General features: G+C 45.2%; 1 protein-coding gene across 2 annotated transcripts in view; it reads left to right on the top strand.

The window, feature by feature from the left end:
- UBA6 (ubiquitin like modifier activating enzyme 6) overlaps positions 1 to 27,839 on the top strand; it is a 658,681-nt gene that overhangs the window by 485,752 nt on the left and 145,090 nt on the right. For both annotated transcript variants that reach the window (XM_085636514.1, XM_085636515.1), the window contains 2 exons: positions 2,675 to 2,746; positions 13,029 to 13,146. In XM_085636514.1, the coding sequence (XP_085492640.1) occupies positions 2,675 to 2,746; positions 13,029 to 13,146 (190 nt within the window). The remainder of the gene's footprint in view (positions 1 to 2,674; positions 2,747 to 13,028; positions 13,147 to 27,839) is intronic.

Here is a 27,839-nt window from a genome sequence, read left to right as displayed (position 1 = left end):
GGATGCGTCCCTCCTGGGATGGGGTGGCCATATGGGAGAGGCGGAGATCAGAGGCCTCTGGTCTCCGGCGGAGTCTCGTCTCCACATCAACCTGTTGGAGTTGAGAGCGATCCGACTTGCACTGAAAGCCTTCCTTCCCTCTGTCAGGGGAAGTGTCGTGCAGGTGTTCACGGACAACACCACCGCCATGTGGTATTGCAACAAACAGGGCGGGGTGGGGTCGTGGACCCTTTGTCAGGAGGCTCTGCGCCTCTGGACATGGCTGGAACACCAGGGCGTCACCCTAGTGGTTCAACATCTGGCGGGCTCTCTGAACGCCAGAGCAGACGAACTCAGCCGCCGGTGCATGATGGATCACGAATGGCGTCTGAACTCCGAAGTGGCGCAAGGTCTCTTTCAGCAGTGGGGAGAGCCTTGGTTAGATCTATTCGCCACCGAAGAGAACGCGCAATGTCAGCAGTTCTGCGCGTTGGAATTTCCAAGGCGGCACTCGCTCGGCGACGCTTTTCGTCACGAGTGGAGTTGCGGTCTGTTGTATGCCTTTCCGCCTATACCACTTCTGCCCAGAGTGCTGAAGAAGATCAGGCACGACCGGGCCCAAGTCATCTTGGTGGCTCCGGATTGGGCACGAAGGTACTGGTATCCCGAGCTACTCAGTATGTTGACCGATCCTCCGATACGTCTGCCCCTTCGGGAGGATCTTCTGTCGCAGCAGCAGGGGACGGTCCTCCACCCGAACCTGTCCAGCCTCCACCTCCATGCGTGGAGATTGAGCGGCGGCAGTTGATGCCATTTGACTTGCCTTCTGAAGTCTGTGATATCATTCTGGCAGCCAGGCGTCCCTCCACAAAGACGGTATACGCCTGCCGGTGGAACAAATTTGTGGCATGGTGCACAGCAAAGGCTGTGGATCCCCTTTCCGCCCCTCTTTCTGAGGTTCTACTGTTTCTTCTTTCTTTGGCCCGGCAGGGCTCTGCCCTGGGCACCCTGAAAGGTTATCTTGCTGCCATCTCTGCCTTCTTGCGGCTTCCTGATCAGCCTTCTCTTTTCAAGTCCCCTGTAGTTACACGCTTTCTAAAAGGCATTACTCACACGTTCCCTCCTGTCCCTTTTGTAATGCCTCAGTGGGACTTGAATCTTGTTCTCACATTTCTAATGTGCGCTCCCTTTTAGCCTCTTCATAATTGTCCTCTTCGTCTGCTGACGCTTAAGACTGCTTTTCTGGTAGCCATCACCTCGGCTAGACGGGTGAGTGAGCTCCAGGCTTTATCTTCAAAGCCTCCTTTTCTCTCCGTTCATCCGGACAAGGTTGTCCTTCGGCCTCGTCCCTCCTTTCTTCCGAAAGTGGTGACTCCATTTCATCTTGGGCAGTCTGTCACCTTGCCCACCTTCTTTCCGCCTCCGCATCCTTCCAAAGAGGAAGAGAGGCTCCACCGTCTGGACCCAAAACGTGCGCTCTCCTTTTATTTGGACCGCACAAAGCAGTTCCGGGTGGACGACCAACTTTTCGTTGGATACGTGGGTGCTAAGAAGGGGAAAGCTGTGCACAAACGGACCATCTCTCGGTGGGTCGTTTTGTGCATCAAAATTTGTTACTCCTTGGCAAAAAAGGACCCTCCTGTTGGGCTGCGCGCCCACTCTACTCGGGCCACAGCGGCTACTACTGCTTTGAGACGGGGTGTCCCTTTGCAGGACATCTGTCAGGCAGCGACGTGGGCTTCGCTACACACGTTTGCCAGGCATTATTGCCTTGACAGCCAAGTCCGGAGGGATGGCTTCTTTGGCCGTTCTGTCCTCCAGGACTTTCTGGTGTGATCTTGGTTCACAGACCCACCACCGGGGATGGTATTGCTTGGGTATCTATTCTAAGGTGAGGAATCTAACTAACGTGTTTCTTTCAGATGAACAAGTTACTTACCTTCGGTAACCATGTATCTGTAAGAAACATTAGTTAGATTCCTCACCGACCCACCCATCCTCCCCGTTCTGCGGACTGACATCTAGGGTTAAGGTTATCCTTTTCAGGCCCCTAGATTTTATTTTTGGCACCAGTGTCGGTCTTTGCATGGCTCCGCGTTCCTGGCGCGGAAAGCTATGTACAAGAACTGACGTCAGCGCGCGAGGGCGGCGTCTAAGTACTCCGACGACGTCATTCCGGCACACGACGCCGACGACGGACGCGGAGCCGCAGACGACGCCTAGCGATGCGCAAGGGGTATTGCTGACGAAAAATCTTCCGGATCCAGTCTGACGCCTGGGGATATTCTAAGGTGAGGAATCTAACTAACTAATGTTTCTTACAGATACATCGTTACCGAAGGTAAGTAACTTGTTCTTCCAATTCTTATGTGGTACTTACTATATGTCTTCTTGTTCCAGCTCCTAGTGAAACACCATCTTGGGGAGCTCATTGAGGGATGTCACACTGGGAGAAGATTTACATAGTGAAAAGTGTCAATAATCACATTCATACTGTTCAATCAGCTGCTCCTCCCTCATGCTGCAATTACTTGGTTGTCACTCATCTGATCCACTGACAATCATGTGTGGCGAGCTTTATAAAGAAATCTATACATATTGTATGTAATTGTACAGGATGATCATACGAGTCTGATCTATATTCAGTTGCTAGAGTCCTTAATATGTTAATAATGAACTTTTCTCTTTCTTATAGGAAAGTTCTGAAGAAGCTATCAGGAAGATTTTATCAGAAGTAAAAATTCAAGAGTTTACACCTTCTAATAAAGTAGGTTAACAGTCTTATTAATAAATCAATTAATTTTTGTATTGCTTTTAAATGTGTGTAGATTCACAGTCTGGTATTTATAAATATACTGGTAATTACACACTGAAAAGCACATTTAGCTTAAAACACATTCAGTGAAAGATGTATTTAGACTTCACCCTTGTAGAGTGCAGGAAATGGGTAAACTGTGAATGCAAAAACATTGAGGCATGTTTTATCATGGAGAAATTAAACCTTTAAACACTTGAAGGATGAGTTTGAGCTTTCCAAATCAGAACTCTTCAGATACATGCAGCTGCACCACTGGCTCCATGAGCCTAGAATTAAACTGGGGCAAGCAGAAACCTGAGTCCATTTGAGGGTTATCTGCTGACTTGGTGCAATGCAAATAGAAAAGAGTACATCATTGCACCTTCCAAGGCAGGAAAGGCGGTTTTCAAAAGTGCTGTGATTACAGCGATTAAGTTGCACTGAGGTGGAGTCGGTAATTTAGAAAATAAATCATTTAATGAATACTCCTTCCTACTGATTCCTTATAGGAACCTTTCCAGAGGCATCAGGATGGATCCAGAACGTTTTAAAGCAATCTATCAGCACCATCTAGGTCCTGCCACAGATCTATGAGACAACCCTGAAAGTGGGGCAATGGGTCTTTAAAAAGCACCACTGGACCCCAGTGACCTCAGACCCATTTTCTTCTCTTCTCACTGATGCACTGATCCAGAGCTTCTGGTTTTTCTTACTAATTTTCGTTCCCTTTTTTACTGTGTAGATACTGGGATTTCTTTTGAAACTATACCACCACACAAGTCATTGGACTTCAAGACTTGTGGGCAGTGGGCCTTGTGGGCAGTGTCCCAGGCAGATTATATTTTATCCTTCAGCAATGATCATGCTATCATGTGTGCCTCTTCTACCTAGCTGCTCGAATTCATGTCTTCACAACTGGCAGGGGCCTGAGAAGTATATATCTTCACTTGGTTTATAGACCCTACTTTAAGTGATATTAGATGGGGCAGATCTTTTTCCGTTCAGGCCCCCAACTGATGGTAATACAAGTCTTTTATGTTGGACCGGCACCAGAAGACTTGCTGGTGTAGCATGTACAGTAGAAATATATTGTTAGTTACTGTTATGTGAGTGAGTAAATATACTTTATGGTTATCCTTGAGAGACAGGATCATCATAACAGCTCTGAAGGAATCGAGGTCCGAATAGATTCAAGTTTAGAACCTTGTTGAAGAGCACTTCAAAAGAGATCCTACTGCAAAACGTAAAAGAAGCAAAAGATGTCTAGGATTTCCTCTGGCATTTTTATTCCTGGTTGAAGATAAACTAAGATAGCTTTTTATGTCTGGAGACATTGTGTGAATCATAAAACAAAAGGGAGAAACCCCTCAGCAAACTAAGGGGACAGGGTCGCACAGACAAAAACAGAAAAGAGCTCCCCAAAGGAGAAACCGAGATGAATAAAAGTGCAACTGTGCAAAAGTATATACACGAAACCTCAACATACAAAGATATATTATATTTATAGTGTTGTATACACAAAAGGCTATTGAAAAACACTTTTCATTTGCCACAAGGGTGGAGAGGATTCTAGGTCAGAGTAATACCTCCCTATATAATCAATGTCACTATAAATTTACTCCAACTGACCAATAATCGGTCAACATCAATATATGTTGATGGAATATTATGACGAAGCTATTGTGGGAAAATGTTAACTTCACCAATAGGTGAGCAAGGAAGCAATTCCTTTTGGTTTAGGTACCCTCACACACCCTAGTGGTGTCATGCTTCATCATCGGGTCACCCCGACGCCTAAAAGTCAGGGTGGGCTCAACCACAATGTTGGGAGCTCTTTGAAGATGTTATAGACCAGGGGGGCTAGAAAATTAAAAAACCTCAGACAGATTCCTAGTATCCCTTTATTTACGGGTCTGTCTGGGATACTAAAATATCTCAATTAGGGTCTTTGTAGGATAATTATGGTCCTATGACCCTAGTGCCAACATGTTGCAGTCCGTGTGCGGCCGTAAAGGTCCAGGACTTTCTTCAGGGCAAACAGAAGGCCACCCTGGATAACAGAGGAAGGGAATCCCTAACCTGTTTATTAACGCAAGGGCAGAGTAGCTGCTCCTTGAAAAAGTGACTGATTAATTAATCTGTCATGCTTTGTATTCCATCTGAAAAAGAGAAAACAAAAGAAAACAAACAACAAACAACTTGTACTTGTGGGTTTTCTTAGTAGTCGTTCCCATATTCGTGTTTACGATATATAACACCTACATGTGTCAGGTGATCATAAGGCCAGGTGGTGTACAACTATCTCCATCCATGTGCCACTCATACCTGTATCTGTACACTTAGTCAGCGTGCCAGATATATTGTGCGGTGGCGAAATCGCTCGCATCCTAACTGTATTTTCATGCCAGTTAGTGTTCACTATCAATATAAAAACACTCTCCTATGTACCACTCACACTCAACATTCTCACATATCTGTGATTAAACATGGTACTGTCTTAACCATGCGTTATTACTAATAGAGCACTGTGTGCTGTTGCTGTGACATTTTACACACATGCACTCTCTCTTACCCGATTTTCGAATGGGATCCGTTTCTCAGGGGATCGTAGGGCTATTTGGGGGTAGCTCTGTAGTCACACTCTTTTGTAGGAACCCCCGAGTGTGAGGAAGAGAGGAAATATATGGAAGCAGTCTTTATAGAAATGTAGAGATACTCTATGGATCAACATCTCTCTCTGTGAGGATGATAATCTCTACAAGCGAAAATAATATATCCCGCTCTATCTCCCCACTTACTTCGTCAAGAGTCCTTCCCCAACTGTCCACCTACTTGGTCTCGATCCCCGGCGTTTCGCACCGTGTATCGTTTGGACGGTAGGTTTATACTTCCGCGTTTGGTGTAAGCTGACGGGATTGGTCAGTTATGTCACGTGATGTTTCACGTCAGCGTATGATCCCGTCTAAGGCGGTAGTAAGGTTTAGACAATTTGTGTTAAGTTGGCTAAATACGGAAAGAGGTACACACTTGTCCTTATATTATCTCCAACTTAAAAATATATGACCCCAATCTCATTTCTAAGGGGAACGGTATGCATTTATCTTTCTCGTGTATGTGAGACACGTGATCGGATACCTCGTCCAATCAGGGTTTGGCAAAGTTCGTAGTTCAAAAGCTAATGAACAAAGGGAGATGTAGTTTAATTCCTTCGAGTCGTGATGATTGTGAAGGCTGAATTTCCAGTTTATATTTAACCCATGTACCTTGAGGTACCGTAATCAGCTATAGAGACTATCTCGTGTATGTGAGACACGTGATCGGATACCTCGTCCAATCAGGGTTTGGCAAAATTCGTAGTTCAAAAGCTAATGAACAAAGGGAGGTGTAGTTTAATCCCTTCGAGTCGTGATGATTGCGAAGGCTGAATTTCCAGTTTATATTTAAACCATGTACCTTAAGGTACCATAATCGGCTATAGAGACTCAGAGACAGTTTTTTAGAAGGGGTGCAGACATACAATGTTTTATAATACAGGAATATCGTCAATTGCACCATACAGATATATTTGTATTTCAAGATGATAGGGTTTTGTCGTGCGGTTTTGTGTGCCTATCTTTGGGGTTTTTTTTGTGTCTCACAATTTCATGTTTCTACATTTATGAATTATATGTTCCATAACACAAGGGATACCCCGGTTGATGTTGTTACATCTAGTTTTTATCAGATCGATAGGTCTTAGATCTAAGGTGTACCCTATAGTTTTAGTGACATTAGATAATCCTTAATGTGAACAAGAGATCTCTACTTGTTAAGTTGATTCCAGGGTATGGAATCGTTGAGACCTGTTTCATGGGTTTTCAACTGATAAACCCATCGCTGCTCCCATTCTAGGAGTTTTCTTTGCTGATTGCCTGTGTTTTTAATGATGAAGCATGACACCACTAGGGTGTGTGAGGGTACCTAAACCAAAAGGAATTGCTTCCTTGCTCACCTCGAGGTGAAGTTAACATTTTCCCACAATAGCTTTTTCATAATATTCCATCAACATATATTGATGTTGACCGGTTATTGGTCAGTTGGAGTATATTATATTTATAGTCACACAAAATTAATAAAAGACTAAACCATTAATCTGTATCATTCAGGTTAAAATCGAAGAAAATTGCAAAATTGTTTATCATAGTACTTTTCATAATACATCATAAGATCATGAATTCATATACAAATTTTAAAAATTTCTACAATCAAATGTGGCTGAAAATGTGCACATTTTCAGTCACATTTGATTCAAACCCATCTCTGAACCCAGCTCAACCTCTCAGGAGAAGACTATGCTGTTTGGTACTACCAGGGGCACCTTTTCTGGGTTAGAGAAAGATCAGAGATGGAACTCTGGTTCAAGAGTGTTCAGTGGTGGCGCTGCTAGAGATATGGGAGCCCTCTGATTTCTCACACTATCAGAAGATACTCGTAAACATGAGGTGCATGGAGGCAAAGTGAGACATAGCCCAGAAATGGGGCAGTGGGACTAGCCAACCCCCCCCTCCCCCCCTCCCCCATTTCGGGAATGGGAAATGAATATAGAACGATGCAAGCTCGTGGAGAGGGAGGTATACACAGGTAGTGCCTGCTAGAAAAGTCTGATAAAATTTGAGGAAGTTGGGTCTCAGATATTGTTAATTACGGTGGATGGACATGCAGAGTGGGGACATCCCTGACTGACTGGGGAGGGTGCGAGACACCGGGATGACCACGGCTAAGCTGTGTCGGGTGGGAATGCACACTTCCTCTAAAGGAGCACGCCAGGGTCACATAAGGCATACCTAATCGCAGGAACTGTATGTTACAACTGGAGCGATCTGGTTCTGATTCGCCGTAGGGGGAGGTAGGGAGGGCGGGCCGGTTTGGTTCGAATTGGTGCTGTGCCGTTGTGTTATTGCATAACTGTATTGATTTTTGTCTTTTCTTTTTTATAACAATAATAATAAATAAATAAAAGATTGTTTAGTGGGGCCTTCTTGGTTTATAGGAAACACCAAGACTCAATTTTTGTAAGGGGAGGAAGAACCGGTAACGCCAATATTCCTAACTTAGGTCTTTCAAGTTCTGCTAGAGAATCATTTCTCACTTATTCATTCTTCAAATGTGTAGGAGGCTGGCTTTGTATATGGTGCACACCTGGCAGCCATTTCTGCTTTTCTTCGGCTACCAGATCAACCCTCTTTGTTCAAGTCTCCTATTGTAAGTAGGCTCTTTAAAGGCATTAATCATCTCTTTCCTCCATCTCCTTTCATAATTCCTCAGTGGGACTTGAACCTTGTTTTGACTTACCTTATGTGCGCTCCCTTCGAGCCTTTTCAAAAATGTCCTCTTCAGCTTCTCACTCTGAAGACTGCTTTTCTAGTTGCCATCACAACTGCTTGCAGTGAGTGAGCTTCAGGCTCTTTCTTCTAAGCCCCCTTTCTTCTCAGTGCATCCGGACAAAGTGGTGCTTCGAACAGGGCCCTCGTTCCTACCTAAAGTTGTCACTCCTTTTCACATTGGATAGACTATTACTCTGCCCACCTTTTTCCTGACTCCGCACCCTTCCAAGGAGGACTCCACCATCTGGACCTGAAACGTGCGCTGTTTTTCTACCTTGACTGCACGAAGGATTTCCGGGTGGGCGATCAATTGACGTCAGCGTGCAGGGGCGGGGTCTAAGTAGGCACCGTGATGTCACCTACCGATGCGCAATGGAACTGCTGAAGAAAAGTTCTCCTGATTCAGTCTGACACCTGGGGGTAATTCTAAGGTAAGGAATCTATAACTAATATATTTCTCTTACAGATACATCGTTACTGAAGGTAAGTAACTTATTCTTTCCTCTCAGTCATTGGGTTCGGACGTGTGTGTCTCCACTCCATATTTCTACTCCATTCAGTATAATTCTTTGGTTTCTTTACCGTCCTTGATGGTATTGTTTTTGATCGCGCTTTCCACTTCTGCGCTACTATCTAATTTCGTAGGTTCAGGCTTCGACTGACCGCCCATCTCTGGCCTGCCTTCCTGCATGTCAACGCCTCCATCGAAAATGCATTTCTAATGGAATGTACACCCTTCATGTTTTGCCTGTGTTGTCACGCGAAATACCTGCACACTGATCAGCACCTCGTGTGCAACCTGTGCCTTTCGCCTGACCATAAGGAAACTGACTGCGACGAGTGTAAGGTGTTTCGGTCCGGAAAAACCTTTGGGATCGAAAGGCTCGTTGTCTGGAAATGTCTCAGAAAGCCACAGAAGACACTCCTGACCTTTTTGGTGAAGAACAGGCTCATGAGGATCCGACCCCGAGGAAGCGGAGGCTTTCTCTATCGACGAAAGCTCTGGTTCCGACCTGGAGGTAGATATGGAGATACAGGAACTACCATCTGGTCAGCACGTGAGTACTGTGACCCCAGCCCCTGCTCCGCCATCTAAGCCAACCAAAACATTTTCAGCATTCCCATTGCCAGACCACCACTGCCTTCGGGCCATGGTTTGATCCGAAAAGCTGTTTTTGAAGCCCTGCCCTCTGGCCCGGCACCGAAGATTTCTCCAAAAGCCAAGCTTTCAGCATCGACCTCTTTGGACTGAGAACAAGCTTCGGTACCCTGCCGGTCTTCAGTACCAATTCTGCATCCCACTATTAAGTTGAACACCTCTGTACCAAAACCTTCAGAGCCGAAAGACTCAAAAGCATCACCAGCATCCACATCTCCTGCCAAATCCATTCTGGAAAAAATGGACATTCGTCAGGTGAAAACTCAGATACAGGAGGGAATTGGTCGGATCCTTGCTTCTCCGCCTCCAAAGAGAAAATTAACATTTGAGGAGGCAGTTGATCTTCATTTTCCTCCAAGAAAGAAAACAAAGGGCATGGCCACCAGCCCTGCCTACCATCCTCCTTATACACTGCCTCCTCCTCCAGCGCCATCCCCACCGCCTCAATCCCCACTGTCCACCCCCACTCTCTCCAACACATGTCCCACTTGATGTTTCACCTCAAGGCCCCCCTAGGGTCCACCAGACCTATATCCAGCTCTTTCCTCCCCTCCTGAGGATGACACTTCCTTCCGACAGGTTATCTCTAAAGCAGCGACTTTTCATAACGTTGAGCTACACAAAGAATCTCTAGAACAGGACTTTCTATTTGACTCCCTTTCTTCCACACACAAGACCACCCAATTTTTGCCCATACTTCCTGGCATGATGAGACCTGCCGAGGACATTTTTAAGGAGCCAGTCCGTGACCGGGTCATCTCCCCTTGGGTGGACCAAAAATATAAAGCTGTGCCTTCCGACTCCTTGTTTATTTTCTGTCAAGTACCAACTGACTCCATTGTTGCAACTACTGCATATAAAAGGGCAAACAGTCAGGCTACTGAGGATAACCCCTCCTGAAAAAGAAAGCAAACACATATATGTGGCTGGGAAGAGGGTGGCAGCACAAACAACCAACCATTGGCATATTGTCATTCACAGGCCCTTCTTGCTCTCTACTGTAGAGCCCATTGGGATGGGATAGAGGAACTCTTGCAGTACCTCACGGAGGAACATCGCAAAAGGGGTCAGCAGCTTGTCACAGAGGGGCAGGCCATTACAAACGACTCCATCCACTGTGCCCTCGAGACACCAGATACAGCAGCCAGAGGCATTAAAACCAGTGTCCTTCTCAGAAGGCACGCATGGCTTCGGTGTTCTGGGTTCAAACCTGAGGTCCAGCAGGCAGTCTTAAATATGCCTGCTGGACTGATACAGCTACGGTGTTGGGAGCATTACAAACTTCCACTTCCTCGAGGCTCCTTTCGTCAGCCAGCCTATAGAGGGGCATATACATCCACCTCCACAGATACTTACCAACAAAAACAAGCAGTATTTTAGAGGTTCCTTCAGAGGAAGTAACAACAGAGGAAGAGGCAGTGGTGCCTCCGCGCATGGAGCAACACCCACTACCAAACAGTGTCTACCCAATTCTACCCCGCGCGACCACACAACACCTGTTTGGGGCAGACTACAGTTTTTCCACCCATTCTGGGATTCTATCACCACAGACAAATGGGTACTGGCCAACATGGCTATTATCTAGAGCTCATTACCACACTGCCCAACATTCCACCTTGCAGTCACAGGCTATCACACGAACATCTAACACTTCTCAAACAAGAGGTCCAAGCCCTTCTTCACAAAGGGGTCATAGAACATGTTCCTCTTCAACAACAAGGTAAAGGAGTATACAACCTATACTTTCTGATTCCCAAGGACGGGTCTCTAAAATCAATCTTAGATCTCAGACCTCTAAACCAGTGCATACTATCCAAACACTTCCATGTGGTCACGCTACAGGATGTCATTCCTCTTCTACAACAGGGCGGCTTTATGGTGACACTAGACCTAAAGGACGTCTACGTCCTCATAACAATACACCCTACTTACCTCAAATACCTATGATTTGTCATAGCAGGCAAACACTATCAATTCAAAATGCTTCCATTCGGGGTGACTACACCACCTTGAGTTTTCACAAAATGCCTGCAGTGGTTGCAGCATATCTGCGAAGACAAAATGCCCACGGATTTGCCTATCTGGACAATTGGCTCATCAAAGCCAGCACTCTCCAGCAGTGCCAACAACCCACTCAGTTGACGCTGGATCTACTTCACAGACAAGAATTTACTAGTAATGTTCCCAAGTATTACCTTCAACCTCTACAAGTTCAACCTTACTTGGAAGCAATTTTGAACACACAGTTAGGATTAGCCTAGGTCACCTAACCATAGGTGGTGAATGTCATTTTGGCTGCACACCAACTGCTCACAAAGTTTATACTCCGGAGGATGATCTTAATTATCAAGCAGGTTGAACCTCTCCAGGCTAAGCTGTCTGATATTTTCCTGTTAGCGTTGTCCCTGACCCAGCTAGAGTTTGCTGTGGGCACTGTTAAATGCTGCTTGTTGGGCCTTTTGTCTTTTCTTCGTATATCTCATAAGCCATTTTTGATTCAGGTCACCAGTTGTGATGCTTTTATGAAAGGGCTTCCACACATTTATCCCTGCCCTCTTCATTATTAAGTAGTAAGATGTGGGTTTAATCCATCGTTTTTTTGCTAAACACTCCACCCCTGTTTGGACCCAGCCAAATGCAAACCAGTCTTGACTCTGCTCCTTATGGGAACGGTCCTGCCCGAACTGCCAAACCAGGTCCTCCCTGGTATGGAAACGAGCATCCTGGGACCGGTTTCAGGTTATCAATCCTCATCAGCCAGGCTAGCTTAAATCCAGTCGTACAGTGAGCACGGGACCTCAGTTTTTACACACAAGTGGACTCTCACCACTTTGCCAGATTTGCTGGTGTAAATAAAGGAAATATGTTACAGAAATGGATGTTGTTGCAATGGTTTGCCCTTGGCGGTGTTACACTTTGACCAGAAAGGATCCTTCTCATTCTATCAGGGTGATAGCGGCTATTACAGCCCTGGCTCAGTGTGTTCCTGTGTTGGACATTTGTCAACCTGTCACATTGGCATCTATCCATACTTTTACCATGCAGTACTGTATAGACTCTGAGGGCAGCTTTGGGGATCATTTCGATGACTCAGTCCTGCAGGATTTTCTGTTATAAAGTCCATTCCTCATACCCACGACTTCCTCATACCCACCTCTTGAGGTGGAATTACTTTGCCATTGATTCTCAAAATGAGGAATATGTGCTAGGGAGTGTCAATCAGAGCAAATTACTTACTTTCCGTAACCCTCTTCCTGGTGAATACTCTATCAAATTGCATGTTCCTCACAGACTGCCCTGTTTGAAGGGTGGAGTTTCCAAGGGTAATCAGGTTCGGAGGAAAATGATGCAAACTGTCAACATCCTTAATTTGTCAGTGTTGTGATGGTGTGAGCTGGCGTCTGTGTGCAGGGATGGCACCTATATGCAGCTCCTTTTTGTCCTGTCTGGTGGCACGCCAGGGGCTAATGGCACCAGCTGGTGCTGCCCACAAGTGATTGCAAAAAAAAATACATAATCCAGTTTGGCGCCTGGGAAGAGTCATTAGGTGAAAAATCCACAGTTTGATAGGATGTCCATTAGAAAGTGTGTTACCAAAGGGAAGTAACTTGTTTGTTAATTACTCTGAACTTTATTCTCTCCCCTATAGTAAATAACTCTAATGTGTTCAAGTGACAGTTCTAGACAAAATAACTGGGAAGCAATTACCTTTTTGTATACACATTCACAGATTGTTCAAACAGATGAAACCGTGAGGAAACCGGACCAAATCCCTGTAAGCAGCGAGGATGAGAGGATTGCTATCGCCCAGCTAGAAAAAGTCATATTGTCCAGTGAAGCATCAGAATGTAAGTCATCTTCTTCTATTATAAATTGTTTACATTTACAGACTTCTTTGCACCATTTATTCAATTCCATAACGTTGAAAAGAGGCTGTGTCTGATACTCCTGCCCAACCAGGAAAAGCCTAATGGATATCCACTTATAACAAAGATCTCAATAGAGAGTAATCAACTATGGTCATGTAAGGTGGTCTCACAGGAGAAAGTGCATGTTGTTGGAATGCTTGCTGCATTTGTGCCAGTGCACAGCCTATAAAGTGGAAGGGAAGAGATTTGCAGGCCCCATATCATCCTGCAGTGGGCAGTGCCCTTGATAGTGGTGAGGGAGATTGGTTATATTCCTTAGCAATAGGGATGGAGAGCTAAAACGTAGGTGTTGTCTGTCTCTATGTAATATCCAATTTCTGATTGGTGGGATCAATGAGATGAATGTTTGACATTTCTTCAATTATTTAGCCACTCCCAGTGTGTGTTTGCCCATGGGTGTTGTGGAAGAATGGGGTCTTCCTTTGATGGCCTCAGGAATGCAGTAGTGTGAGTAGCCAAGCCAAGCACCACTGTAAGCAGGCTCCTTTGGTGTCAACTCTCCTGTGGAAAGCAACAACAAAATGCAAAGCACACGGGGTCATCTCATGTGATCAGTAAGTGGATACTGCATCATGGCCACACATTGTAAGTAAATGGTCAAGGCAGGCATGTAAGAAGCCTTAAAAATGTGTAATTAAAGTAGTGTCAGAACCACCAAGTAGGATGACCACTTCTTCACTATTCCTATGCCTTGCAATAGAAGATTTGTAAGAGGCCAAATCCTTCCTCTTCTGGACTCTAATGAGGCAGATATCTGTAGTGGGAGGCGAAAAACTGCATACAAAACAGTTGTAGCCATCTTGTCTTTCACTGGTGGGAGTGCTGCACCCTGTTGGTGGAGATGGGTGCCAATGGGCACATGGCTCCTTTACCTTGTTTTAGACACCCAGTATCCACCTTCCCCATGGCATTCATGCCCTGTTAGTATATGTTCTTCAAATGCAAACTCTGTTCTGCCTGTTGTTACTTTGCACCCTGGAGAGGGCATCCTCGAACAGGTTACTTTGTCTGCCCTCCACGTTGTGTTTCACTTTGGTGCAGGGGCACTGAAGACCCAGGGACTCCAGTTTTAACAATAACACCTCATTTAGCTCGGCAGCATGTTTTGCATTCTTTCTCCTAGGAGCTGAGCGCTTCAGGGATGTTTGCCCACAACCGGTGTTCTTCTCTCCCTCATTCCATCTTGATTGCAGTACATCTCAACAGTGCGTGTTCCTGCTCTGCTGTTTGCCAGTTTAGATGATGTTCCAGGCTTCTATTCTACTGCACCGTTTTTTGTAGTTCTACTCAATACCTGCAGTTTCTTAAACCATTTCCTTTGGGAGTACATAGGTTTGTTTCTCGGAAATTAACATTTGCTTCTCTGAAGAAACTCTTTTCAGTTTGTGTTTCTCTACCCATTTGCTGTATTCCTGTGGTTATTCCAGATGTTTGACTGTGAATCGAAGGAATTGCCATTTTCTTCAGCACATAAAGAATAAAGAGATGTTTTTCCTTTGGCAATGAGTGCCCCATATCCCACAGAGAAATTAAATGGAACCGAAGTGTGTGCAACTGTGGTAATGTCAAATATGTGGGGTTTTGGAGTAATGTCATTTTGTTTAATTTAAAACCTACCTATTCTTCACATCTACCATTTAACAAACATTGAGAAAACAAAAAACTTATGACATCAGTATGGCAAGTCTGTGAGAGAAAGAAATGGACCACTCAGTGTTTTTATTTCAGATTGTAGCCAAAACCGCAAATCAGTTCCCTTGTTGCTTTAAAGGGTGTCCTTTCATTTGCAGCATAACAAGTGTATATTGGTGAATGATCATGTTTTTGGAGACCGTGAACAAGAGGTTTATACAGGTAAGAGGGACATAGTTGTTCGCCCTCTCTCCTCCTCATACCCCTAGTTAAGACAAATGGACTGCATTAAGGCCAGCTGTTCTTGTCTCTGCTCACGACAAAGGGGTTATTTTCCCCTCAATTATCTTCTTCTGATGGTTACTTCTACCTGCATAATCCTCACCTTTAATTATTCCATGCTCCAACTGGACCTGATAAACTCTCTTGGGTGCCAGCAGGTGGAGTTGAAACTGTTGTGACGTCGGACGTGGAGTCATGATGTTAACATCGACGTCATAAAGTCTGAGGACTTACTCAAGAGGATATTCTACAGGATTAACCAGACACTAGTGGTCTTGATGCTTTTCCTGATGTAGGTTTATCATCCCCTACACCGTTTATGACTACTGAGGAGGCATCATCCTTTGCCGCTTTTATTCACAGAGGAGCAGAAACTCTTACTTTAGTTTTACCTACACAAGAGGTTAAAACAACTTTACTTACGGAAAGTTTAGATCCATCAAGAGCATCACTGGAGCCTTTACTTCCAGTCACTGCAGAAGGCATTTAGAGGTTGTGGTCGAGGGGCAGGTAGACAGCATACAGCCACCCAAACGCAATGATCTGCCCAAACTCCAGCCCCCCCTTCTTCATCAACTTCAAAGCCTTTATGCCTCACCATCAGCTGGTTGGGGTTCGGATCACCTACTACCTGTTGGCCTGGAGGAGCATAACTTCAGATGAATTAGTCTTGCAGATTGTGGCACAAGGTTACTCCCTACCTTTTCAAATATTCCCTCCAAACATACCACAACCTCCACAATTTCTTTTAATGGACCCCTTGTCAATTCTTCAGACAGACGTTCAGGCTCTGTTGGAGAAAGGGGCACTAGAGAGAGTACCACTTTCAGAGTTAGTGACTTGTTGTTACTCCTATTATTTTCTAATACCAAAAAAGGGCATGGATCTGTGCCCCATTTTAGATCTTTGACCCCAGAACTTATTTTTGAGGAAGGACAAGTTCAAAATGCTCCTATTAGCCCAATTCCTTTCTTCCCTGGATCAAGGAGACTGGATGGTAGCATTTCATCTTTGGGATGCGTCTTCACATTCCTATTCTGCAGTTTCACAGAGGTTATCTGCCTTTTCAGGTGGGACAGGAACATTTTTCAAATATCCGTACTCCTATGTGGTCTGATCAGTGCATCTCAGGTGTTCACGAAGTTTATGTCGGTGATTGCAGCACTTCTGCAAAGAATGGGTATTCCTCAATGACTGGCTGTTAAAGATGGACTCGCCTCAGGCAGTAGCCATCCATCTCCAGACGAGGCCGACTTGTTGATGTCTTTGGGTTTTTCCATCAATGTGCCGAAGTCACACCAGACTTATTTGCAAGGACTCCCTTTTATCAGAGCTATACAGGACACTGTGTTGTTTCGAGCTATTCCTCCGCCTCATCGAGAGCAGTAAATTTGGGATATGATCCTGATAATTCAACCTGCAGTCTGGATCTCAGTGAGAGTGGCCCTGAGATTTTTGGGTTTCTTGGCCTCCTGCGTCCTGCTTGTAGCACACGTGGGCTTTGCAGTGAAATTTGAAGTCTCAGTGAACTCAACACCAAGGAAATCTATCAAATTCCCTCCAGGTGTCGGAGGAGACTGCAAAAGACCCTCAGTTGTGGCTACTAGACTGCAATTGGACCAGAAAACCCTTGCATTGCCTCATCCAGAACTGACCACTGTGACGGATGCGTCTTTACTGGGTTGGGGGCATGGAGAGGACTCTTGTCTCCATCGGAAGCTTTTCTTCACATAAATTTGTTGGAGCTTCGGGCGATCCAATTGGCCTTAAGAGCTTTTCTTCCAAAGGATCAAAGGGAATGAGTGCAGGTACTCCCAGACAATGCAACCACCATGTGATGTTTCAACAAGCTGGGCATAGTGGGTCCCTGTGTCTGGAAGCTCTTCGTTTATGCGAGTGGCCAAGCGATCAATGCATATCTCTTATTAGCCAATATCTAGCGTGATCTTTATAAATCAGAGCAGGCAAACTCAGCCAGCGATACCTAGCGGATCACAAATGGCATCTGTGGTCAGATTTGGTACTGAGTGCCTTCCAACAATGGGGGGGGGGGAACACTGGCTCGATCTATTTCCCACTGCAGAGAATGGCCAGTGTCACACATTTTTTACTCATTGGAGTACTCAAGGCAGTCCTCCCTAGTAGATGCCTTTCACCTTCACTGGTGCTTGGGACTACTGTATGCCTATCCTCCACTACCCAGAGTTCCCAAGAAGATAAAAAGAGACCGGTCCCAAGTCATCTTAGTAGCTCCGGCTTGGGCGAGGAGAGTGTGGTATCCAGAACTTCTGGCCTTGTGCATCGTCCACCCATTCAGCTGCCTCTGAGGGAGGACCTCCTGTTACAATAATAAGGTTTCACCTCCTTGCATGGAGATTAAGCAAGGCAGTTCTTAACATATGATCTTCCCCCAGAGGTGGTTGGTGTAATCCTGAATGTCAAGTGATCATCTACAAAGACTGTTTATGATAGACGTTGTTAGAGGTTTGTGGTGTAGTGTACCTGTTGTCCGCTCAAACCTTTACAAGCTTCCCTCTCAGATATTCTTTTTTTTTTGTTTATCACTGGCTCAGCAAGGTCTGGCTGTAGCTACAGTTAAAGGTTATTTAGCGGCCATTTTGGGTTTCTTACATGTACCGGATTAACCGCCATTTTTTAAATCACCTGTTATTCGTTTTTTGAAGAGGTTTCCTCCTGTTCCTTTTATAATGCCACAGTGGGATTTAAATTTACTGTTAACTTATCTAATGTGCTTACCTTTTGAGCCAATGCACAGTTGTTCTTTGCATTTGGTGATGCTGAAATCAGTGTTCCTTGTAGCCATTACGTCTGCTAGGTGAGTTAGTGAACTTCAGACTTTGTCATAGTACCTCCTTATATTTCTTTTTTACCTAATAAGTTGGTTCTTTGAACAAGTGCAGCATTACTTTCTAAGGTGGTTACACTTTTTCATGTAGGACAATCCATCACTTTGTCTTTTTTTATGCACCACTTTATTGTACAAAGGAGGAGAAGCAGATACATCATCTTGATTCCAAGAGGGCTCTTAGTTTTTATTTGGAGAGAAGTAGAGTTTTTACAGGAAGAACAACTTTTTATAGGTCTCTCCGTAGCAAAGAATGGGAAGGCAGTACAAAAATGAAAACATTCTATATGGATTGTTTTTGTATTAAGATCTGTTATAGTTTGGCTTAGTAACAACCTCCAGAGGGGCTGCATGCACAGTCAACTAGAGCAAAGGCTGCTACTAGCGCTTTGGCTAGGGGTGTACCGGTTTTGGATATTATATAAAGCTGGAACATGGGAATCTTTGCACACGTTCACCAAGCATTATTGTTTAAATAGATCAGGAGGGAAGGACCTTTTGCCCGGTCGTTCCTGCAAGATTTCCTAGCTTGCAGCAGTCCACAGATCCACTACCTCGGAGGTATTGCTACGCTATCTATTCAAAGGGTGAGGAGTCTGCGATTTAGAAGTCCCTGTCAAAAGAACAAATTGCTTACCTTCGGTAATGCCTTTTCTGATAGAAACTCTATCTAACTGCAGATTCCTCACCTACCCTAGCACCTCCCCGTTCTGTAAAACAGGGTCACGTAGAGGTTATGTGGATACTCATTTATGATTGTGAATTTCTGGGCATACAAAATGTATAGTTAACATGTACATTGAAATTGGATTCTTATGGCTCCACGTCTGTTGGTACGGGCTGAGGATGGAAAGAAACAGATGCCAGCATGATCAGGTAACGTATATTTAGGGAAGCCGACTTCACAGCCGCACAAGATAGAGTCGCACATGGAACCATGACATCGCCCGACGCCACCTGTTGACGTTGGAGGACATTGCTATGCAAACGTTTCCAGATCCAGGCTAATGCCTGGGAAGTTGAGGAATCTGTGGTTAGATAGAGTCTGTACCAGAAAAGGTGCAACCCTAAGGTAAGTAGCTTGTTCTTTTATTCTACCCAACTTCTGTCTCTAGGTTTATTAAAGCTACAAGTCTGCTTAAAACTGTGTTATGGTGTTAGGGGTGGAAAGACACTAGTTTTACCATAGTACACCCCATATACACACCCAGCCGTCATAGACGAAGTGGAGTGTGACCATAGACTTTTACCATCTTACAAATGTGCAACATGCTTAGTGTTGGCTTCAGGAACTTTTACCCCATTGGTTAGGGTATGCTGAGGAGTCATTCCCACCCTCAAGCTTGTGGCAGGCATAAATATGGCATCTCCCGGCACCCATTTTAGAACACTTTCTGAACCTGAAGAAGAACAGAGGAGGACTGGACATTTTTTTGTGTTGCCTGAGAGGAGACCTGAATAACTGGACCTGCTCACTCTTGTACCCAGTGCAAAGAAGTGGACTTCAAGGGTCACAAGAATGACCTCCTGTTCAGGCTACAGAGATACAACCATCTACAAGAGACCTTCCCTGCAACTTTTCAGCCGACTGTTGGCAACTGGACCTGGAGTGGACCCTAATGTTAGCCTCTGCCAGAGACCCTGTGAGTCTCTAACTGCCTTCCCTAAGGTCCTGGCGGGCTTTAGAAGTATACTTCTGTGGTGGATTGGGACATTAAGCAGTAAGTCATAAGGTAAAACCAACCCGCCCCCCATTACAGCCAGCCTCATATCACGCCAAGATTATGGTCTACTGCAACTGTTTACTATCATTAGACTGTGTGCTACTTGGTGCTGCTACTTAAAACTGTACTTAAAACTTAAAAAATTCAAATAGCTGTTTCCCATTACTGGATTTATATAGTTTTGATGACAATTTGTTTGTTAAATTTTACTCTAGTTTGCTGTTTCAGTTTAGGATTTTTATTGTTTTACATTTTGACCTTATTACTGTTTTGGTACTGTACATATTTACATATTGCCCCAAGTCAAGTCTGTCTGCTCTGTGCTATAGATACCAGTTGGGTTGAAGTCAGGTTAATTTAGTAAGTTAAAGAGTTCACTTTGACAAGGGCTTTGGTTATTCCTTGGAGTGGGAAGTCACCCAATAATCCATTTTTTTTTACAGCGACATTAAAGGAGCCATGGTTCAAACCTTCAGCATACCCAAGTGTTCATATAACCATCGCTCGCCAGTACAGAACAGTGCCCGGTTATCCTGTTTTTCTATCTGTGCACTGATCACCAGAGAGCAAGGTGCTACAGAGTTCTTCCACTTCAAAACTTAACCGCTACGCCTCTACACATTCGCCATATAAGTAATTGAAAAAACTGGAGGCTATAGGTAAAAAAAAACTTTTTGCAGGAAGTCTCACCCTCAGATCCCTTTATGCTGGAATCTATCTAGTTGTTATACTCATGCTCTCTGGGGTATGGCAGTCTTAGTTGTGCCTAAAGTCCCGGACCACTGTAATGACCATTTTTTCAAAGTAAAAAATCTGCAGCTGGCCTAGACATTGCTGACTCTGAAGCTAAAGTCATGGATTCGTATGCCATCCTTCAAAGATATGCCTGGCTCTGATCTATGGGGTGCTCAGCAGATGTTCAGAACACCCTCATGAACATGCGCTTTGATGGGGAACACCTGTTTGTCCACAAAGCAGATGCTGCCCGTGAGCGCTTTAAAGAAGGCTTACCCACAGCCAAATATCTGGAAATACAATCTTCTTGTGGATCTTTTTGTTAATTCTGAAAACCTTGTCCCTTTACGATGGAAGTTTGCAATAAAAAGCAAGCCCCTGGTCATTAACAGTAATAAAATCCTTTCATTCTCCAGTACAGAGGATGAGTACAAGGCCGTGAAAAACAGCTCCAGTTTACTTTTTCTTCCCAGCACCACCATAAAAGCAGCAGCACAACTGTGAATTAGCATGTCGTGCTTGTGGGAGAAAGAGTGTCCCTATTTCTACAGGTCTGGAAGGCCTTCACTTCAGACCGCAGAGTCCTTCAGCATATAAAAAAGGGATATAGTCTACCCGCCTGCTGGAACTCACCCTGTTTCCTCCTCTTCCCTCCCACAAATCTGAGGAACGTCAACGGATCCTGCGGCATGAAGTGGCAGTCTTGCTGCAGAAAGGGGCAAAATGGCTTTCTTTGTCCAATCCTCAACTTCAGGTTCCTGAATTGGTTCCTAAAGAAGGACAAGTTCAGGATCTTGTCACTGGCTCAGGTTTTTCTGGCATTGGACACGAAGAATTGATGGTTTTTTTTTTTTTATAATATATTTTATTGGTTTAAACAGGGAAATCAGGAAAAACATAGTTACACTGTGAGAAAAAAAAAATATAAGGAAGAAAAGAACAAAAGAGATAGTCATACAAACAATGAGGGAAAGCAAAATAATCACTGCAAATAACATATTCCAAAGCCAGCTATGCACTTCAAAATAACGGTTGAACGGTACAGAGAGAAAAAAAACCATCTCTACATCTCATCAGTTTCCCAGATTGGGCCCCATATCCGAAAACCTCTTCTTTTGGCTCTATTTCCTTTACATTTATAAAGTGCCTTCTCTAAATTAAAAACATGATGAAGTCTTGAAAACCATTCCTGAAAGGAGGGTGGTTCAGGATCCTTCCAATGAGTTGCAATAGTTAAACGAAAAATGGCCACGGCCAAAAAATAAAAATAAATTTGGGAAGAATCTAGACCTAGACTATCATCAATCCCTAAAATGATCAGAGTTGAAGTTAGTCGTGCCGAGCCACCAGTAACCTGATTAAGAAAATTCTCTATCTTTACCTTCACATTATCCAGTTTATAACATCCACTAAACATATGTATTATATCTGCCGGACCATAATCACATCTGGGGCAGCAATCAGTTTCCCTTTTCCCCCAACTGAAGAGTTTAGCCGGGGTATAGTATAGCCTAAACAAAGTTTTGAAATGTTGAGCTTTAAGGTTAGCTGCAAGAAATATTTTTTTTGACAGATAAAGAGACCTACAAATATCCACGTCTGGGTCCCCTAATAAGCCTGCCCAGGCACTTTCGGAACTGACGATATCATCTTGATTAGCATTCAGCAAAATTAAGTATAAGTCCTTTATTCGAGGCTGCCTATGCCCGAGCCAATCGAGCATTGGTATATCGTCAAATCCAGTTAATTGAAACTTTGCAGTTTTGATAATCTCCCTAAATTGTAGATATTTAAAAAAAGTCTTAGTTTCCACCCCAAATTGACTTTGAAGCTCTTGAAAGGATTTTAGTTTGGATCTCACGAATAAGTCTCCGATTAGATTTATACCAGCCAGTTCCCAGGTTTTTCCTAAATTATCATAAAATAAAGGTGGAAAAATAGACGAGCGCCAAATAACATGATATTTATGTATCTTGGGGATCCCCAAGCATTTACTTATTTTGCTCCAAACACTCCAGGCAGTTCTGACTATTTTGAACCGCGTTCTCTTATAATAGCTGCCATCTAACTGCCTAACTAAAACGCCTGGTGCATAGTCTCCTAATGCTAATTCATAGACAGATGGAGGGGAGTCCGTGTTATACTGTGCCGAGATTGTACCTGGTCCAAATTTCGGTCGAAATAAGCTGACCATTTGCTGTAGCATTACAGCCCAAAAATAAAATTTCATATGGGGGATAGCTAATCCTCCGCGGTCTTGTGGCAAAGTCATTAACTTTATAGATCTTCTAATCTTTTTGTACCCCCATACAAACTGAGAAAATATCCCGTCAATTTTTTGAAAAAACTCTTTAGGGGGCTCAATTGGAATGCATCTAAAAAAATAAAAAATTTTGGGAAACATAGTCATTTTAATGATATTAGCACGTCCTATAATAGAAATATATAATTTATCTATGCGCGGCTGAGTGAGGAGTGAGGTGTTCAGCCGGCTGCGCTCTCCCGGAGTAAAGACGAGAAACTCTCTTAATTATGATGATACTTCAATGCCTCTAAACTAAGGACGCCACACGTTTCTGAGCGCCCTTGCTAAGAGAAACAACTCAATGCATAAAGACTACTGTAGAACGGATAACTTACGCGGCTGGGTTTCCGCATTGGCCCGATACACGGAGCAGCTGCTGCCTCGGCTGGAACGTATCGAGAGGCTCTGTACCTCCCATCTGCCGATCGCCGCTTCAATCCGTCCCGCAAATATGGGGCCAAAGGTGGTTCCGCGGGGGAAAGGTGCAGCGGATCGACCGGGGCAACCGGCAACTACTTCAGAGAACGACGCTCCCGGTCGCGGACGCAGACAGAAGCACAGTGCTCTCCCGGAGACCTCCGCAGACAGGAAGGGGAAGGGCGGGTGCTTGCAGCCCCAGCCACATCGGTCCTCAGTTTCGGTAATTGACTTGCTGAGAGCGCAGGCTGCGCCGGCTGCCCTCAACAAGGATAGCAATGCATGTGGCAACCACAACGCTAGTGGAGACGGCAGAGATGTCGGGGAAGAAGGTGGAGCTGGGGCTCTTGAACCACCAAGTAAGGAGTCGCGCAAAGAGCCGTCTGGAGGGAAAGAGGGGGGGAAGGAGCCCATACTAAGCATGGCTGGCTCGGGTGTCGAAGGCGAACCTTTGGGCTCGCAGCTTAATGCTGCTACAGATATACAGAGTGCTTGCTCAGTCCAGGACCAGGACCAGGACCAGGAGAGTTTGTTGGTTTCATTGGTGGGTGGGGGGAATATACCCCCTGTTCAGGTATCTGTGCCACTGCCGAGTCAGAGTGAGGTTTTGTTGGGGGAAAATAAGAGTACCCCTACTCAGATGAAAGATCATACCCCTAGAAAAAAGGGGGGTTTCAGGGGCCATCGAACTCCACGCCAGGACTGCGATAGGGATCTTGACTCAGAGACAAATGATTTTTATTCTCTTTCTGATGTAACGTGGTCCGATGGTGTGTCTGATTCAGGCGGAGATACCCTGTCTAGCGACGAACCACAATCACAGTCTAAAGCTAAGCTACTGTCTGCTTCTGAATCTGTGACAACGGTACGTTCTTTGAATCTTTGTCCAACGAGTCTTGAAGGCCAGAAACAGGCGACTCTGAACTGGGACTATACACTCGGAGATCAATTGATGGGCAGTATTAATCCTAACTCAACAACTGGCTCAGAAGCTGGGCTTAATGCAGCTCCTTCTACACTAGAGTCGATTATGCAATGTGTTGCAGCACATCGTGAGGAGTCCCGGGCGGAAAGCAAGAGGTCACAGAATGCTTATCGTAAACTCCAAGGGGCTATCAGGAAGGTCGCTAAGACCTGTAAGGATATTAGTGACCGCATGACTGATATTGAGTCTCGGACTGATGTGTTGGAAGTAGAGGTTGCTGGTTCCAAAGGCCAAGTGGATGCTCATGAGGCACGATTAATTGATATTCAGTGGAAACTTGAGGAGGGGGAAAATTATCAGCGTCGGAACAATTTGAGATTTTTGGGTATTCCAGAAGGAAAGGAAGGGTCTGACTCTCGTTCTTACATTGTCCAATTGTTGCAGACCTCTTTGCCAGACCTGGTTGGCTGGGACTGGGATAAGGAGGTACAAAGGGCGCACAGAGTCCCCTTTTCTATTCGTCCACCTCTCCGTCCTAATGCTAAACCAAGGGCGCTATTGGTATATTTTGGGAACTTTTTGTTGAGGCAAAGTGTTTTTGAAAGAGCTAGGCCAGATGCCCAAGTAAAAGCTGAGGGGTTTTCTTTTTTCGTTAGACCCGATTTTTGCCATGTCACCGTGGAGCGCCGGTGGCGCCTACGTCAGATGATTAAACCCTTCCAAGAGAAAGGAGCTCAGGCTTTTCTTTTAAACCCTGCTCGCTTAAAAGTAATTTGGAAGGATACTACAAGCTTTTTTACATCCGAGATTAAGGCAAAGGAGTTTTTGGATACAGGAGGGAAAGTTTAACCTGGGGTGAAATCAGCTTAATATCAGATTTTGTGTAATTCCCCCGCTATTCTTTTTTTTTTTTTGCAGATGATTGAGAGAGTGTTAGAAAGTCTTAGGTAGTTTAGATACGTTTATTTTCGGGAGAGCACAGCATTCATCCTCCACAGACCTGGCTGGTCTGTTGCCTTCATTTGCAGGGTGGGTGGTTTGGGTGGGGTGGGTGGGTTGGGTGAGTAGCCGAGGGGTAGGGAGTGGGGTGGGGAGGGTAAGGGGGGGGAGTAAAAATTTCAGGGAAATCAGGGAAATTTGGTAAAGAGTATAGGTTGATTGATACTGTATTACTGAGATGTTTAAAGTCGCTGCACTGGAATAAAAGTTATTATGATGGGTAGGCTGAGAATTTGTTCCTTGAATATAGGGGGGTTGAATGATGCCGGTAAACGGTATAGGTCTGCTGAAGCTATTCGCTCATGGGGGGTAGATGTTATCTGCCAACAAGAAACTCATATACCCTTTCAAAAAAGAGGGCTAAATAGTATCCCTGGGTTTAAACAGGTGGTTTGCTCACGTCAAACTACCACTACAAGAGGGGTAGCTATACACACTACCACTCGCATGCCAGAGACGGAGCGAACTTTAGCAGATAGGTGGGGGAGATGGGCTATTGCTCTATTACCATGTGGGGTAACTTTATGTACAATTTATGGTTCCAACTTTGATGATTCGGATCTGTGGGGTGAGTTGGAGCTTGAGCTGGCAGCCTGGCCCTCCCCGCTTATAGTTTGTGGGGATTTTAATATCCATTTAGGTACTACGGATATATTTTCGGGGGGGTATGATGGAAGGAAGCCTAGGGTATATAAGGCTCAGACTTGATGGTTTTGATAGACCTGCAGGATACGTATTTCCACATACCGATGCTTTGTGCTCACAGGAAGTACTTGCACTTTGTAATGGGTTCTGGCCATTACCAGTTTACCGTGCTTCCTTTTGAGTTGATCCAGCACCTCAAGTCTTCACAAAGTTCATGGTAGTGGTAGCGGTTCATGTCAGACCACTGGCTCATCAAATACAGTTCGCCCGAGTTGGTTTCTCACCATCAACAAGTCAATCTATTCAGGTAGGTGGAACAAATTTGTTTCCTAGTGCGCCGAATTAGGAATAGATACTATTAAGGCATCCCTCACCAATGTACTACAAATTGAGCTGTCCTTAGTTTAGCAGGGGAATGAATTAGCTGTTTTGAAGGGTTAGCCTGGACCATTATCAGCATTCCTTTGTCTCCCAGAGCAACCCTCCAGCGCTATTGAGATTTCTGAAAGGTTTGACAAATAAGTATCTACAGATGCCATCCATTATACCACAATGGGATTGTAACCTGATTGTGAAGTTTCTCATGTGGACTTCATTTGAATTCCTGCACAGTTGTCAGTTGAAGCTACTAACCTTCAAAACTGTTTTCTTGAAAGACATTACTTCAGCTTGGCATGTTTGTGAGCTTCAGGCCCTTTCGATCTTCCCTCCATTCACCTGCTTCTTCCCAGGCAAGGTGGAGCTGTGAACAAAGATGGCTTTCCTGCCTAAGGTCATGTCCCCACTCCATCTGAAATAATCTCTCACACTACCAACCTTTTATCCCCTGCTGCATCTTTCTAAAGAAGAACATCTGCACAAATTAGACCGTAGAAGATCAGTGAACTTTTACATCAACCATACCAAGGACATAATATCAGATGACCCACTGTTTATTGCTTACACTGGTTGCAAAAATGGTAAAGTAGTCCAGAAAAGCACAATTTCCAGAAGGATCATCCTGTATATCTGAAAGAAAGACATTAGTTATAGATTCCTTACCCTAGAATTACCCCCAGGCGTCAGACTGGATCCGGAAAGTTTTTCGTCGGCAGTACCTCTGCACGTCGGCAGGTGCCGTCGGTCGGCTCCGCCTTGGCATCATGTCTCCGGGATGACGTCACGGCAGCTACTTAGACACCGCCCTCACATGCTGACGTCAGTTCTTTCTTTTTCCGTGCCAGCCAGCGCAGATCCAGGTACAGGGGTACCTCCAGTCACTTTTTGACTGACTTTTTTCTCGACTTTTGTCGACTACTTTTTCGAGTCTTCGACTCCTGGTGGACGAGGGATGCCCTGCTTCAAGGCATGCGGTTCCTGTAACCGACTGATGTCGGTGACGGATCCACACAGCGTGTGCCTCTTTTGCCTGGAGCGCGACTACGACCCCAAGTCGTGCTCCGACTGCCGGTCGATAGCGCCGAAGGCTTTCAGGGAGCTGTCCCGAAAGCTGCTGGCACGCCGGCAGTCGGCTTCGTGCCGTTCGAGGTCCCGGTCGCGATGGAAGTCGAGGCACCGGTCGCTGATCACCACCATTCGTCAAAGTCTTTGCACTCGGTGTCGGGTAAGTCGAAGCATAAGAAGAAGTAGCATCGTTGCTCTTCGACTTCTCCTTGTCGGTCGGCCGACCCAACGAGGGAGGCAGGTGGTGCCCCTCCGTGCGCGGAGCCCGAAGAGTCGACTCCACGTTTCCCTCCCTTCCCGGGATCCAGCTTCGTACGTTCTATGAGGCGATGCATGCCATCTTTGGGCAGCCCAAACCCGCCGGCGCGCCTTTGGGCCCCACAGACTCGGTTGGGGGGGCCTAGATCTTCTCCGCCGACGGCTCCGGCCCCTTTGGATCTAAGCCGGGATCCGGATTGGTTCCGGTTTACCTGATTACACCGGCATCGCTTCTTCTGACACCAATACCGCATTCGACACAGGTCAGCCCCCCGGCCTCCATCTAGACGTGGACCCCGAGCCGGACCGGCGACGCCTGATGACGGATCCGGCGCCGAGAGGGGTTTTTGTGCCCCTGTTCACTCCTGGGGTCCCTTTTCA

This window comes from Triturus cristatus, chromosome 2_1, assembly GCF_964204655.1.
Source record: "Triturus cristatus chromosome 2_1, aTriCri1.1, whole genome shotgun sequence".
Classification (NCBI taxonomy): Eukaryota; Metazoa; Chordata; class Amphibia; order Caudata; family Salamandridae; genus Triturus; species Triturus cristatus.
This window is presented reverse-complemented; position numbering and strand designations above follow the sequence as displayed.